Here is a 17240-nt window from a genome sequence, read left to right as displayed (position 1 = left end):
ACAAGATTTTGTTATTTGAAAAAGTTTGGTCCCCTATTACCGGTATTTCTTTTCTGCAAACTTGTGATTAATGTTTATCATGCATCCATTACCTGCTTTTACCTCTGGATAGCACCTTTGGGTTGTAGTTTTGGGTGGGGTTGGATGGATTTTCGTTTTATTTATTTTTTTATGCTTTTATTTTTTTTTATTTTTTTTTTTTAATGCATATTTGTTAGGATGTTAATTTTATTTGTTTGCATTTAAAAAAAAAGTGTACTTACAAATGATTGTCTGCTGAAATTCCAAATAAAACATTTAAACACAAAATAGACGTTCTCAGAACATTCTGAAATAAAGCTTTTCATTTCATCTTAATTTGAACATTTGCAAAACGTTGTTAGAACATATTTTTGCTGGGTTTCAGTGTGAATGATTTAACACCTCTGCATATAAAGAAATGATTCTCACATAGACTAGACCACATTTAAAGGTTTAATCTTTTCTCTTATAAGCACATTTGCAATCAATGACACATGACATTTAGCAGGCTTTGGGTTGTAAAGGATGTCATTTTAGAGTTTGGCTTGTCCGTCTAGGGTTTGTGTGAATGCTCAAAGTGACTAAGTTCGGTTCAAAGATGGCCACTTGAAAGCTGAATGAGGTCAGAGCGAAGCACAGCTCTGAAGACAGGCTCTCAAAGTGAGCTTCTGACACTTCTATTACTAACACAACACATGAAGTCATCTGTGTTTACAGCACACATAAGAGCTCTCCATCAGCTCAACCCTACAAATCAGCCCAACCGCAAGAACTGCAGTGTTTTGATGTTGTTTCTGAGGCCTTTGTTTATTGATTATCTCTGATGTGATCCAGTTTATGAGTTGTGAAAAAAATGCTTACTATAGTGTGGATTTGATGTCATAAATTAAAATTATATGAAAACTAAGCCAAAATATAACTGTTAAGTTGTTTGTGGTGAATGTTATAAAATATACATTTGTCATAAATCACAGGGGAAAAAAACTGTTTACGATTCAGAATATACATCCTTAAGTTTTTATGCAATGCTTTTCAGCTGTCAGTGCTAATTCCCAGATACAACAATGGAAAATCTGTTCATGTTTTAAAAGTGGGCCTGGATGATTATGTGTCTGATATATAAAGGGACACATTAAGATTTATTAATAAATTATATGTTATTGAACCATTAAAACCATATGTGCATAAAATACAGCTGGCTTTGCAAGCACTTAAATTATTAATCTCACAAGTCTTTCCTCAAATCATCTGACCCTTTAGAGAAGTGAAACGAGTTTTCAACAGCCTTTTGATTTTTGAAAATGAGGGGGGTCTGGGATTAATTTTGCAGTCCGTGATTCTGAATTCTTACTCAGATAGACATGTCTGCACCACTGCATAACTTTCATCCTTTGCTGGTCTGTCAGGAATGAATGAATTTCGCACATGCTCACGCAATCACAAAAAGATCTGACTTAACTTAATACATTTGGGTAGAGACTAGAGACCCAGAATATTAAGAGCAGGCTCTTCTTTTAAAGAGCAGTGAATTTAAATATGTGGCAAAGTATGTCTGAAATATGACTGAATGCATAAGTAAACAACCACATATGTACATTACTGTTCAAAAATTTTGGGTCGGTAATATTTTGTAATGTTTTTTTAAAGGAGTCGTTTATGCTCACCAAAACTTAATTTATTTGATCAAAAATACAGTTCTATCATGACAACTCTCTGAAGATTTTTAGCATGCATGTATATGACAATGCTAATGTATTTGGTCTTGGTGGAATAGATCTGGAGCGCTACTGCTGAAATGTTGCTGGTGTTGATTATTGCTGCTGCTGCTGCTGCTGGAGATTACAAGAACTTGCTACTACCAATACATATGCTGATACGCTGCTATGAGTATATAAGACATACTGCTGCTGCACAAATAGTATTAATTACCCATAGCAGATCTATACAGGTGGAGCTGGGGAAGGTGGAACTCTGAAAGTGCACTGAAAACTGCTATAGTGAATGGTAACCAGCCATTTAAATGTTAAGCAGCAAGCTAATTGGCTGAAAATGTGACGTGAACCAATCAGCTTGTGCGAGGTAGTTAACACTGTAAATATCATCAGCGTGTGTTAAGGACCCATCAGCCTGCACCATCTAGAGTTTCATGACAGAACTTGGCATTTGTAACATGTGCCCTGCATCTGCGTTCATCGATGTTGTCATGGACTCTTATTTTGAAGTTATTTTCTGTGCCCATTGTTCTCTTCCTGTGTTCAGATCTTGTTTGTCATTTTGCCTTTTTTGGCTGCGTCCGAAACCTGGAAAATGCTGTCTTCGAGGACATATTTCAAGGTCGGAAGGCATCAAGGCACGTCCGAATCTAATGTTAGCTTCACTTCCTGAGAGACCTTCATCTGATCGATTTTTGAAGGCAGCATATTTGTATCCTTCGCTGCCTTTGATATCCCACAATCCTGTGCGTTCCATTCTGTGACAGTTGAGCTGGAAAAAGAAGATGGTGTCCGAAAGTTGCGTTTGCTGGTCAGTTTGTGTGTAAATGTACGTTTTTTTTACCAACCTTTTCCACTTCTAATGTCATTTCTAGCGAAAAATTACTAATGTAGTAATTAAATATTTGTTTAGTTCTCACCAAAGCTCTCTCTATTTTGATGTAGATCACTATACTGTTACATTGCTAAGAAGTCAGAAATTTGAGAGCAGCCGGCTGGTGCATTTTGCGCAGCTTCTCCAGAGCGGCTCCAGGACCTCTGATGATGACACAGCTGTTCCACGATTGGCCGGGTTCACCGCATGACAGCGATCATGTGTGTTTCATGTTTATTCTAAAACCTTCAGTTCCACTAATGCTCACAAACCTGTATTTTATAACAGTAAAACCTCTTTTCATGTAGTCGTGATGTTTCATGTTTATCAATTTTTTTTTTTTTTTTAAACGTAGACCCCACTTGATTGATACTTATGTTGAACTTTATTCTTGTACAAACACACTCTGTATTAAGCAGTACATAAAGTATTGAATGAAAATGTCTCTGAAACATCTGTGTATTTGACAAATATTGCATTTATTTCACTTCAGCTGTGATAAAGTATGTAAACACAGCGCAATCGTCACTACGGGAAGCAGAAAGTGTCCAACTTCACGTCTCCGTTTGCAGCTCCTCCCCGCCTGCACGCGGCTACACTCTAAAAAAAAAGGCTCGTAATCATAGGGGAACCTTTTTTAGTGCTATATAGCACCAATTTTGGTGCTTCAGTGGTTCTTCAGCGGTTCTTCAGAGGTGCTATATAGCACCTTAGTCAAAGAACCGGTGAAGAACCTCTGAAGAACCGCTGAAGAACCTCTGAAGAACCGCTGAAGAACCACTGAAGCACCAAAATTGGTGCTATATAGCACTAAAAAAGGTTCCCCTATGATTACGAGCCAAGAACCATTTTTGGTGCAATATAGAACCTTTTTTTTTTTAGAGTGTACTCTCGCCGAACGGTTGCATCCAGCCGCAGCCGATGTCAAACACACCTATTGTCTCTGTAGTTACCCTCATTAGTTTCCATAGTAACTTATCATCTACACCTGTTCATCATTAGCCCTAGTTTTCCTTGTGTATTTATACCCCTGTGTTTCGGTTGTCTTTTGTCTGTCGTGGTTCTTGCAGTTGAAGCAAATGTGTTGTATTGTGTCGAAGCTTCGAAACAATTCGACACCCATCTCCACGGCGACCCCTGCTGGTCAGAACAGTGTAAATGCAACAAAAACCCAGGCCAAACATCAACCAATCTATTACCAAATGCTTTAATAAAAGTAAAATCTTTCAAATGCAATTAACTAATCATCTAATAAAATTAAATATTAAGTGTCTATATGTTCTTTTATCAATTGTCAGGGCTTTTTTGTTTGTTCCATGGATGGCTCAGATAAACAGGCCAATACGAGACTATTAAAGGTGCACTATGTAACTTTTCCGTCCACTAGAGGTCGCCTGTTCAAAACAAAGGCTTAGTTTGATGACACCACATTTGAGCGCAGAATCTTGGGACATGTGGTCTTTACCTCACAGCTGGTGGAAAAGAATCGGGATAAGACTTGGGCAGAAATCATGTTCATGAAGCAGAACAGGACCGTGTGTTGTGGAGCTGAGCAAGACTGCAATTTCTCACGATTTACAAATAGTTGGAAACATTTGGGATATTGTAAGTACTCAACTGAACATAATTTATAACACTGGCCTGGTGATTTTTGGATATTTTACTGAAAACATTTTTACATAGTGCACCTTTAACTACTATTATTCCTTTTAATTATACTAATGTCTAATTAAAACATCTACAAATGTATAAAACCTGTTTAGAGATCAGGTAAAACCCACAGACACTTGTTCAATGGTTTTCAGTGACTCCTCATGATTCATGGTTCACACCATAGACCGTAAAAAAATATGGACGACGCGACTTCATTGACTTCCGCTGACCAAAGTTGAAGCTTTCATAGGCCCGCTCACGGCGCTGACATCTTGGGACCGAGTCTGCGCAGTAGCGATCTCGGGACCGGAGTTGCGCAGTAGAGAACAGGAAGTAGAGGCGCGATTATCAAAAGCCCGCCCACACTCTCGCAGATGCAGAACAATTAATTATGTTGGTGTGAAATAAACAGTTATGGAAATGTAGAAATTAAAGCTAAAGCTCCAATCTCCTCCCAAAATTCCAGAAAAAAGTCTGTTAGTGCCTCAGTGACAAGTTCACTCAGAGAAGCCGTCAATCTCAGCTGTCAATCATGACGTCACACCCCCCGTTTTTATAGCATCAAATAACTCTCTAAAACTAAACTTATTTAAAAAACGAACACTTGAAATGAAATTGTTGTAATAAAAACTGCCTAAAATGACAGAAACCATCTTTAGGAAACAATTATTTGAAGTGTAATTAAATTGTTTAGTGTGTCTCGCGCCCATTCAAATACATGGAGAGGCGGAGTTTAGGAGCTATACTGGGACCGGCCACCAGGGGGCGATCGAGCCGCGAAAGCTTCAATTTCTGACTGGAGCACTACAGGCTTGGTTCACACAGAGATCATCCCCGAGAGATAAATCATTGACTTCGAAGTGTTTCGAAACTTTTTGAAACAGTGATGATGTAACGATGATGTAATTTAACCCTCAAAAAGTCCCTGCTCGGAAGGTAGTACTTTTTCAAAGTTCAGGAACTTTCGGAGGTGTGACTTGGGCAGTGAACATGCTGACTGGTTGAATCCACGCAGCATCCACGCTGAATTTTATTTCAACCACCATTTTTAAAAGTCTGTTTCGGTCCATGCAGTAAGAGTTGTTTGCTATTCGAATCAACTATGGAGTTTAAAAAATATGACAGATGGGCCGACGATGAGGTTCTGGCTTTATTAAGGCTATATTAGTCACACGCAGTCCTACATGACTATAAGGCCACTAGGTCCTACGTCATCTTCACAGTACTTTAGAACGCGATGGAAATGCAGACAGCAACAGGTCTGGGGGGAAATAAGTTCCTGGGACAAATTGTTCTGGGTATTTCCGGTGGAAACACGGCTTAATATGTTTATTACTGTGATGGCAAAACTGAATTTTCTGCAGCCATTAGCTTCTATGTCTTGGCTATTATCAATGTTGAAACAGTTGTGCTGCTTAATATTTTTGTGGAAACAGTGATAAAAATTTTTTTCTGGATTCTTTGATGAATAGAAAGTTTAAAAGAACAGCAGTAATTGAAATTCAAATCTTTTGTATCGGTGTTAATGTCTTTATTGTCACTATTGATCAATTGAATGTGTCCTTAGAACAAAAGCATTAATTTCTTTCTTTTTTTTTTAAAATAAAACTGTGGCATAACTTGCTTTGTTGCAGGCATTTATTTTATTTCTTTATTTTATTTTATGCATGCTTTGACAGCATTGCCATGCCAGCAAAGTACCACAATAAATACTCATGCCAATAAAGAGTTTAAAATAAAACTGAAAATCTGTCCCAAAATGAGAAACAAATCATCATTATTCTAATACTTGATAACACAGTTTGAGAGAAGAACAGAGACTTAAGCAGATTAAGACTGTGGTCCTCCTGTATCTGTAGCCAACATGGCCTTCAGGGCCCAAATCCACCAGCAGCTCCTACTCTTCAAACCGCACACATACTGCAATATAAAAATAAGCTGTACGAATTCAAGCTGATACTTGCTTTTTTTCCCCCTTTGCACGGTTTGAAGTGCACAAAGATTCACTTTGACTTTGCGGTTGACAACTGTAGGAGGATCAGTGAGGGAAAAGGCATTTTGTTGAAGAGGATGAGGTGGTTGCGGACGACCTTTGTGTCCACCTAGTCTCAGATGTATGCCTCTCCTGTTGTACCACATTCTCGGCATGTAAAACGTCACCAAAAACATAAGCTTTGACTGTTAGAAAAAAAAAAATAGCTAATAAGATTTCCATTCATTTAAACTTATCAAAATTCCCACTAGAGCCCGGGGAGCTTTCTTTCTCGCAACCCTCTTTTCTTTCATCCATGGTTAAATATGTAAATAAAATGTCTAAAGTCATTCTTCAAAGGGGAACAAAAGAAAAAAGGGGGGCTAAGAGAGGGGGGAGGCAGCCCTAAAATGCCTTCCTTTCTCCATAACATTAGCCAGAGGGGGGCCAGCTTCTAGGCAGAGAGGAACAGCAGGGGAGCGCACAGGCTCCATAGAATCACACATCTCCCCAATCCCTCACACACAAAAAACATGAAATATCTTTTCAGTCTGAGCCATCAAAGGGCCTCCCTTCTCTTTATTAGTTACAGAATTATCTCACACTTTCTGATTTCAACCAAGATGGAACCCAGCGAGCTGCTGCTGCTGTGCTTTGGAAGAGATAAAGTTCATGCGTGTGTGTGTGTGTGTGTGTGTGTGTGTGTGTGTGTGTGTGTGTGTGTGTGTGTGTGTGTGTGTGTGTGTGTGTGTGTGTGTGTGTGTGTGTGTGTGTGTGTGTGTGTGTGTGTGTGTGTGTGTGTGTGTGTGTGTGTGTGTGTGTGTGTGTGTGTGTGTGTGTGTGTGTGTGTGTGTGTGTGTGTGTGTGTGTGTGTGTGTGTGTGTGTGTGTGTGTGCGCGTGTGTGGGTGTGCGAGTGGGTGTGTGTGTGGGTATAAAGGATAACTGTAGAACGGACTGAGTATGAAACGGTGAGGGTGGTGGATGCTAGACGCAGAAATAAACAAACACAAAACATGAAAGGGAAAGTAGGAGCTGCCAAGGCTACTGATGATAAAGATTGAATGGTCATGATTCTCGGCTCTGTTCTTCTCCCGTTCTTCAAAGCGATATCCTCACAGCCTGCAAAACAATCACAGAACAGAAACGTGTCAAATAAAGTGGGAACAAATCAGCTGAGACCGAATGCACACCATCCCATTTAAATGCCATTATATGTATTATTATATATATGATTTAGAAGTGTCAATCAGTGAGCTAATGAGGCTGTCTGTGTGCTTCATAGAGCGCTGGGATATGTTACACATCCTGAAAGGCTTCCTTATTAGCAAAAGCGATGCGAAGGTGTTTACACATCAAAGCAAGGTAAAAAGATGATATATACATGTGATCATCATCCTTATTAACAATTCTGGGTTTAAACGACAGGTCAAACAGGCATCTTATGAATGAAACAGCCCTTTTATTAAATCAGCTTAAGCTGGTTTACTAGTGGTAGTTGGTCTTCCAGTATTGTCAGACTTGTTATGCTAGTTTTAGGGTTTTTGGGCTCTTGTATAGGCTGAGAGACCAGCTTAAATCTTAAACCTGCTCAGGCTTTTTTTTTTAGCAGGGTACACCCTTAAAAATAAAGGTGCCAGGAAGAACCAAAAAGGGGTTTTCACAGTGATGCCATTGAAGAACCATTTTTGGTCCCCTGAAGAACCGTTTTGTGAAAGGTTCTTTGAAGAACCATTTTTTTCTAACCATTTTATAGTCTAAAGAACCTTTCTGCGCTACAAAGAATCTTTTGTGCAATGGAAAGGTTCTTTGGACATTAAAGGTTCTTCATGGAACAATACACCCCGCCAAAGAACCATTTAAGAACCTTTATGTTTAAGAGTGTAGGCTGAATTTGTAATTTGAGTTAGACTTAAATAGAGGTTTTTAACACAACAACTGTACACGGTCAACTGTTTTATTTTAAATTTGGTAGACGCTTTGAAACGAGGCAACATATATTGCAATTGGTATAGTTTTTACTTTTATATTGGTGACTTGATGAGACTTGAGCAAAAATATGAGCAATTTATATAGCAGTACCAAAATATCCCATTTCAAGAGTCATTTCAACCACTTTGATTCAAATTACTGACCAATCAGTTTGAATGCTAAGTAGTGCTATAGCTTCAAGTTTATTATATTAAGTTTGTTAACGTCTCTGAGGTGTATAAGTGACTCAGACTCTTGTAAATTGTCTCACACTGGTCGACATCTAAGTTGTTGAAAAGCGCTTTACAAGCTGTCATAAAAAAGCTATTAGAGTGTTCTGACAAAGATCTCCAGCCACTGTTGGTGTTATACAGATAAATCAAATTTTTACTGGGTAACATGAGAGAGCACTCAGCTATCTGGTATCTCTTGCTCCACGAGGCCCTCTGTGCCTTATAACTGCCACATGAGACTTACCAACAACAGCTTGCTCATGCAAAGACACTTTTCACCATCTTTTTGAGTTGACGTAAATGGATGGATCACACATCTTTTTCATTAACACTGTTGAGTATTGTATTTTACAGAAAAACAGCTGACAGAGCATTAACCTACATCCCTGCTTACATAATGGCAGTTGAACTCCGACATGTCACCTCATCAATACCAATACTTACACAATGTTGGCATGCATATATGCCCCTAAGGAGTGTGCCATGGTTACAGCCCTGAGAGCTAGGCTAATACTAGATCTAGCTTGCCAGCCCTGAGTGCCAGCATGAGTCAAAGATGAATTCACTAAAACAAGACTGAAAAGCCCTTTGTCTATGAATTCATCCTTAAGGCATTTTTTCATCCTGTACGCATACGCAAGTATTTACGATTGAGAGCAGAGTGTGAAGAAACTTCCATAGCATATGCTAAGAATGTCTTTTATGTAATTACACGCCCACTTCTGCATATAATGCCACTTGTTCAATGTTTGTTGACTACATAATTTTACATATTAATTTAAAACTTTGAAAAGGGCAAAGGATTGATAAAAGCACCCAGTGTTGTGTGATTTCTGGCACAACACAGTCTTTGTTACTTGAGCATTGTAATGTATTGTTCATTTGTGACAAGCAAGACATGTCAAAATGACATTAAAATAATACATTATTAAAACCCATTATGTTAGAAGAAAGGCTGTGGAGTATCCAGTAAACATGATGGTAGTCCTACATTTTTTATTTATTAATAAAATGAGGTCTGTGGTCTTTGATGAATTACATAGGGCCTTACATTTATACCTTACATTTTGAAAACTGTTTTAAAAACATAAGATGTGAATATATAAGGATGATGCTTGATGAAATACTGTTCTTATAAAGCAACTTATAATAGTAAAATGTAATGGGGGGGGGGGGAAACATGTACAAATGTAATTTAAGTTATTGAGCAAAGTCTCAAAAAGTCTATAATATTTATATAATAGCCTATGTATAACTTTATTTTACTCATTAATTGAAAGCCACTATTCTAATAAAAAAAAACCTTGGCATTCTAACTTATGCAGAAGTTTGTCTCGATGAAGATTAGATAAAGTTTTTGATCATTAACTTTGACTTCTTTATCTTTATTAATAATGTTCTAAAAGCCACATTGTTTCATTTTTTTGTCATGAATATTGCGTGGGGTGAGAGTAAATACTTCAGCCATCAGTTCTAGTTCAGTCAACAATAAAAAGCGAGGGGAATTTCAAGGAATAAAAACTCTCCTTTCTCTTCACTCGCTTCCCACAATGGTCGGAGCGTGAAAATCGTCAGTTGTAGAGAGAAAGGAGACACATCTCGACTGGAAAGCCACTGAATCCTTTTGGTCTTCCTCGGCGCGAGATTTATCGCCGACTTGCGCCGAAAAGTGCATCGTAAATCATCAGAGGGATTTCGTCTGTGGGAGAAAACAACAACAACAACAAATGGCCAGTGAGTAATTTACTGTGATCCTGTGGTAAAGTGGTGACGAGGATTTGAGGTCTACACAGCCAGTTCCGCACGGTTTAAGGATAATCAGTGTGTCAGTTTGGGCTTTCTTATGTAAAACAGCTGTCTTTGAAGGCGGATCTTTTGGCAGGTTAGTTCAGGACGGTGGCGGAGGAGCTCAGACACAGACAGCGTGCGAGGCAGCGAACAACTCCTGACGGATAAACGGAGCGTCTGGAGACGAGCTGAAGTGAATATTCACACGTTTACCAAGCGGATTCATTCATTCATTTTCAGACGACTGTGATAAAATGACGCCGTGCCTTCAGTTTGGTCAGTTTGGATACACTTTGCGGAGGATGAATGAGGAAAGTAGCGCGAGAGCGAGTTGAAAAGTAAGTGTACTTTCGTGAGAGAAACAGACCGGCAACAATATCACACAGGAGAGGACCACTAGCGCTTTAGAAAAAGGAATTATCATCTGTGAACTGGGAATTGAACAAAAAAAAACTGTGTAAAACCTCCCTGTATGGTGAAAGCTTTCTAATATTTCTCATCTGTCTAAATATTTTTTGACAGATATTTTTTTAACTGAACTGATGGTTTGGAATCTGAGTTTCCTTTTGTACTAATTCAACCTCACCCTTCTCATTTCTTGGGATATAAGAACTTTTTTTCAGCTACAACAACGAAGAGTGACAATGAAGCAACTTTTCAAGTAAAAATACAAAGCTTTTTTTTTTTTTTTTGAAAGAATAATCCCCCCTATATGAGTTAATATTGAAAGACAATGTTTGCTGCAAATGTTGGACTTAGCCTTGTGCTGCTGTGCGTGGCCGGATTTTGTTCCGCTATCAGTTCCATCGACCCGGACCGGCCAGGTGAAGGAAGATGCCAGGAGATTGCTATTCCACTCTGTAAGGACATTGGCTACAACTTGACAGTTATGCCGAACTTAATGGGACATGAAGATCAAAGTGAGGCTGCCATAAAGCTGCATGAGTTTGCTCCGCTGATTGAATTCGGCTGCCACAGCCATCTAAAGTTTTTCTTGTGCTCGCTCTATGCTCCCATGTGCACGGAGCAGGTATCCACACCCATCCCAGCATGCAAAGTAATGTGCGAGCAGGCAAGGCAGAAGTGTTCTCCCATCATGGAGCAGTTTAACTTCCACTGGCCCAAGTCTCTGGACTGTTCCAGATTGCCAAATAAGAATGACCCTAATTTCCTCTGTATGGAGGCACCTAACAACGGCACAGATGAGCCCCCAAAAGGATCCCACACTCAGCCGCCAGACTCCCGACCCCCTCGGCCAGGTAACAGCCAAGAACTGCCTATTAAGGAGCGGGTTGGTAAGACAACATGCAGTAACCCAGGAAAGTTTCATTACGTACAGAAGAGTGAGTCCTGTGCCCCCAAGTGTTACTCCAACGTCGACGTGTACTGGAGCCAGAGTGACAAGCGCTTCTCCATGGTGTGGATTGCCATCTGGTCCATCCTGTGCTTCATCTCCAGTGCCTTTACCGTCCTTACCTTCCTCATCGATCCACAGCGCTTCAAGTACCCTGAGCGGCCCATCATCTTCCTGTCAATGTCTTACTGCATCTACTCAGTGGGCTTTCTTGTAAGACTTTTTGTGGGGGTGGAAAACGTGGCCTGTGACCGTGACAGCGGCGTTCAGTACATCATCCAGGAAGGCTTGGAAAGCACTGGTTGCACTATAGTCTTCCTCATTCTTTACTACTTCGGAATGGCCAGTTCCCTATGGTGGGTCATTCTTACTCTCACGTGGTTCCTCGCAGCTGGGAAAAAATGGGGTCATGAGGCCATTGAAGCCAACAGCAGCTACTTCCATCTGGCAGCATGGGCCATACCAGCCATTAAGACCATCATGATCCTGGTTATGAGGAAGGTGGCAGGAGATGAGCTCACGGGGGTGTGCTACGTGGGCAGCATGGATGTCAAAGCCTTGACGGGTTTTGTTCTTATTCCCCTCTCTTGCTACCTCATCATTGGCACTTCCTTCCTGCTTTCAGGATTTGTGGCACTCTTTCACATCCGTAAGGTCATGAAGACTGAAGGAGAGAATACGGATAAGCTGGAGAAGCTGATGGTTAAGATTGGCGTCTTCTCGGTGCTCTACACGGTCCCCGCCACTTGCGTCATCGCCTGCTATTTTTACGAGCGTCTCAACATGGATTATTGGAAGATCCTAGCAAGAGAGCAAAAGTGCACCGAGGACAGTAAGAGCGGCGAGGAGTGCGTGATGAAGAGCTCCATCCCAGCCGTGGAGATCTTCATGGTTAAGATCTTCATGTTGCTGGTGGTGGGCATCACCAGCGGCATGTGGATCTGGACCTCCAAAACACTGCAGTCTTGGCAGAACGTTTTCAGCCGCAAACTTAAGAAGAAGACAAGGAGGAAGGCTGCATGTGTCTTCACAGGAAGTGGACCTTACCTCAAGCCTCATCCTGCACTCAAAGGACAAAAAGCCAAGTACGAGCCAGCAGGTCCTCCTGCAACTTGTGTATGAGCTGGGACTCCATACACATACGAATGGCCAAGAAATAAATGCTGGACTTAAACAAACTCCTTTATAAAGAAACAAGGCAGCAAAGAACACAACAATGCTCGTATTTATTTTATGCAAACTTCAGATGCAACATCCCCAACAGGTTTTTTTTAGTTCTTAGTGCTTGTACTACATCTGAAACTTTGCGGACCGTTTTGTGAAACAAAGAAAAAGGGAGCGAGTCCCTATTGCTGTCACTGGGATGCCTGTATCTTGTCATGTGCAATAGTTGTTTCCCTTAGTGACAGAGAGAAAGGGACTCTGATACTGTAGGGCTGATTAAAGACAATGAAAGGACTCGACAAACAATGGGTGTGAATGGCTCGGGGAAAAGCGGCTCCTCCGTGGCATAGTCGTGTGGCTTTTCTATGGAAATGAAAGCCGTGTCATACACAACTGCATTGACATTGGAGTGCAGCTGCTCAAAAAGGCCTCGGCAGAGAATGAACTGCCTATTTTTAGGCCTTTTCATGGAACAAAGTAAATCTTTAAGCACTAAATATTGCCAACACAAAGAGAAAAAACTTGTTATTTGAGTTGTTTTGTACAGTGAGTTCATGCCCCCTGGTTTGTTTTGTTATACCAAGCTCTTTTTAATGTCCTACATACATTTGTGTATATTTCTAAAGGTTCATATTTTATAAGAATAAATAAAACATTTTAGTTTTAAATGTTTGAAATGAAAAGCAAATGCTTTAATTATTTGTGCAGAGTTTGAAGAGTTTTTACTTCTTGAAGTATTCTAAGCATTCTGTCATGTTCTAATCTACTTTTAGAGATACGTCTGCTATGGGAATAACTAAATTCAATTAATATTCTTCATCAGTCATACCTTACCAAACATCCCTAAGCTAAAAACCTCAAAACCTTAGGGATATTTTACCCCATCATTTACTCACCCTCATGTCGTTCCAAACCTGTATCACTTTGTTTCTTCTGCGCTACATTGACATCGTTTTTTTTTTTTTTTTTCAAGTACATTTTTTTTCTTTTTTCACTTCCTTTGTTCTAAATAAATGTCACAGATTTGGAACAATGTGGGTGAGTTAATTATGACAGAATTTACATTTTTGGGTGAAATATTTCTTTAAGTTTGCAGAAATACGTATGATTAATCCATCGGGTTAAGACATTTGAAGGATGAACAGCATGCAATAATCTTGCCATGTTCCTAATATACTTTGGATAAAAGCGTCTGCTAAATGAATAAATGTAAATGTTTACAAACATCATAAGAGAGGAAATACTAACTTGAGACCCAATCTCAGGCCTCAGTCTCTTCTCTGATGTACTTTGGGCCTCGGCTTTTATGTTTTTGAGTAGAACAGGTTAATTAGAACAACCACACTCAGACCTTTGATTCCCACAATGCCTATTGAGAAACAAGTAGATTATTTATATAGCTTTATAACTTTAATGACATCAAAGATTTTGAAGAAATATGTAATTTAGGACCTTTATTCTCTCTTTTTTTTTAAATGCTCTGGCTTTCATATTCCTATCTTATTAAAATTAATCTATTCACTTACATGTTTCATTGATAAACAATAGTGAAGGGCTTTAAAGTTTGTTTTATTTTAGTCTCCAGGTTTGGCTTTTTTTTTTAATCTCTGTATTATTTGTAAAATCAAATTGGGTCATTTTTTAAGTGTTGCCTTTGATTTAACAGTGCCAGAATAGATCGCTCAAAAAGTTCCTGCAATCGCATATACATCTTCTTTATGCTCTTTTTTTAAACTTAATGCTAAACTTCTGAGACCACACCAACATTGAAGACATTAAGTCAAGTCTTGACATCTCAGGTTTCATCCATCCGCCCGTCCGTCCGTCTGTCTGTCTGTTCATCTGTGTTTTGTTTTATTGGAATGTCTTTTTTGTGCCATGTGCCTTCTTAGCACATCAATGCTGGTGTACTCATAAATGTATGGTGTTAATATTTTTATACTGGGTTGACCCATGAAACTCAAGTTCATGAAACACACAAGCCTTATGTTTGTTTGTCTAGAGAAAACAGAATTATATTTAACATTACGCCCTTTAGTAATCTAATCACATCTGTCATTAGCTTGAATCCATTGAGCACATTTGCATAGACAGGTGAGGCTGACCTTCAGGCGTTGCACAGTTGGAGAAAAATTATACAACAATACAACAAAAAAGTATATCACTCTCATTACATGCCCTATCATGTCCTATCTCTTATTCCTAATGTAATGAAGAAATATCTTTAAAGAATATTAAATGATCACATTACTGCTTTCATAAAAAGCAGTTAGTTTCCCCTGAAATGCACACACCCAGATCATCAGGTGTCTTTTGATCCGTCTTCATTCTTAATATGCCTGTTTTGTAAATAAATTCACACTCAGGATTTCATTTGGTATTTTAAGTTCAACTTCATGTTGACTTTGATCTGAAATGTCCATACAGGAAACGCACAAATAGAAGCTTACGCATGAGATGTTTTGCCAGCCTGTTTCAAATAATTACTGTCTACCTTCTTCAAAGACGAAATGAATTGATATATGTATATGCAAGTATTGACGGTGAATCAAACAAAATATTTCGTTCAAAATATTAAAGCTCACTAAGCCTAAATACAACAAACAGCAAACGGCAAAGATTTATTAGGTTGCCATTTATTACACTTTCCGTCATTAAAAGATTATGGTATGTTTGGACAATTTCTCTGCTCTTTAAAAGCTCACTTTAGGTGTCAAGTGCAGCAGTGTGTGAAAGTGTGTGTATGTGTGTGTGAAAAAGATCTAAAACAGGTCTGATCTGATGAGAAGGATTGAGTGAAGTGTGTGTTCTGTACTTTGCCCAGGGGGTATTCAAGTCTCTACAAAGTCCTTGTAGTGTTTCAAAATTCAGGCACATGAATCAGAGAGGCCTCGTTTGACACACACACACACACACACACACACACACACTTCTGTTATACTCTGTCACACCACCCCGTCTCTCAAACATACACACACACACACACATACTTGTGTACACACCAGGCTGTTTAAGGGCCACCTGGACTCTGGGCCCTGGGGTGTGTGAGTCGAACTGTAAATATCAATGACAGTTACCACTCCGCCTTCTTCTAAAGACTATCTCACTTTTTCCTTTTTCCTTTTCCCTTTTTTCTTCCCCACTTGCTTTCTGTAGTTGCGACTTAAAGATGGGTTCACCATGTGAAGATGGAGTCTGTTTTTGAAGTGAGGTAAAAGCTGAAGTGTAAAGGACAGCAGCCCGTTTCGTTTTAATGCCACATTCAGTACGCTGCACATCTGAAAGAATGAGAAAGCCAGTGTCCTACCAGCTTTATCTAGGTGTTTGGCAGGTCATTATTTAGTTTCTCAGGTAAACCCATTCACATTCCCTATTTTGCTTCAACACATTTTACACTATTACTAATAATTGTTTAATGAGTGAATTGGGTTGGGAACTGGTTCTTAGAATTCTTAGTCAGAACCAGTTCCATTAAAAAGAATACTGCAGGCGAATGATGGACATTACCTATTGTGACGTATATCCAAGTGAAAAGGCTTCTCAGACAAAAAATGTAGGGCAGGACTTGATTTTGTCCATCAGGAATTGATTCATCGTTTTGGTTTCCTATAGAATGGTCAGGTGACGTCAGAACCCAGAAGAATAATTGGTTCCTGGTTCCTTCAAGATTTTCCTATGCTTTTTCAATTAATGAGTAAAATAAAGCCTGTGGTAAACAAACGGGACGATACTTTGACGTTTTGTTGTACAACGTGCTGTACACACTCACACCCCAAGCTATCTCTAGTTACTTATTAAAAATGTACGTTTTAAAAAATGAACATAACTGCTTCAAAATTCGGGTGTGTGTAATTTACGTTGTATAACAAAATGTCAAAGTATAGTCGTTATGTTTACCACAGGCTTTATTTAAAGGGACAGTTCACCCAAAAATGAAAATTTTATAATTTACTCACCCTCAAGTTGTTCCGAACCTGTATATATTTCTTTGTTCTGCTAAACACAAAAGAAGATATTTTGAATGTTTGTAACCAAACAGATCTTGGGCCCCATTGACTGCCATATTAAGGAAAAAAATACTATGGTAGTCAATGGGACCTGAGATGTAGCCTGGCTCCGCCCTCCTACGTACTTCTGCTAAATTTTCATTTCCTTCATACTCCATCTGGGATTGCGGTATATTCTCTGGTTTTCTCCGGTCAAATTTTAACCGGTCCAATCAGCGAACAGAAGGAGTGGCTGAGAACAATGACATTGATGTTGTGCGCTAGTTTGAGATGACATACGTCACGACCAAACGTTAGTGATTGGTTATAGCAGATCCAGAGTGGCTCTGGGCAGATCCAATAGTTTTAAACTTCAACAGAGTACCCGCCTTCAAGAAAGTTAACGCTTGTCAATGGAGAGTGGCCAGACTCTCTGCACAAATGAAATGTAGGAGTCTGGTAGGACCAGGCAACCTGAGATCTGCTTAGTTACTAACATTCTTCCAAATATCTT

The 17240-nt window shown here is 39.3% G+C and overlaps 1 protein-coding gene across 1 annotated transcript; it reads left to right on the top strand.

Annotated features, from left to right (window-relative positions):
* Window positions 1–10350: 10350 nt before the first annotated feature.
* On the top strand, window positions 10351–13961 carry fzd10 (frizzled class receptor 10). Its single transcript, XM_079827833.1, has one exon. The coding sequence runs from the start codon at window positions 10956–10958 to the stop codon at window positions 12696–12698; it is 1743 nt and encodes a 580-aa protein (XP_079683959.1). The 5' UTR covers window positions 10351–10955; the 3' UTR covers window positions 12699–13961.
* The last annotated feature ends 3279 nt before the right edge of the window (window positions 13962–17240 follow it).

The sequence above is a fragment of the Gobio gobio genome (assembly GCF_949357685.1).
Source record: "Gobio gobio genome assembly, chromosome: 10".
Classification (NCBI taxonomy): domain Eukaryota; kingdom Metazoa; phylum Chordata; class Actinopteri; order Cypriniformes; family Gobionidae; genus Gobio; species Gobio gobio.
The sequence above is the reverse complement of the archived record's forward strand: the minus strand, read 5'-3'. Positions and strand labels throughout refer to the sequence as shown.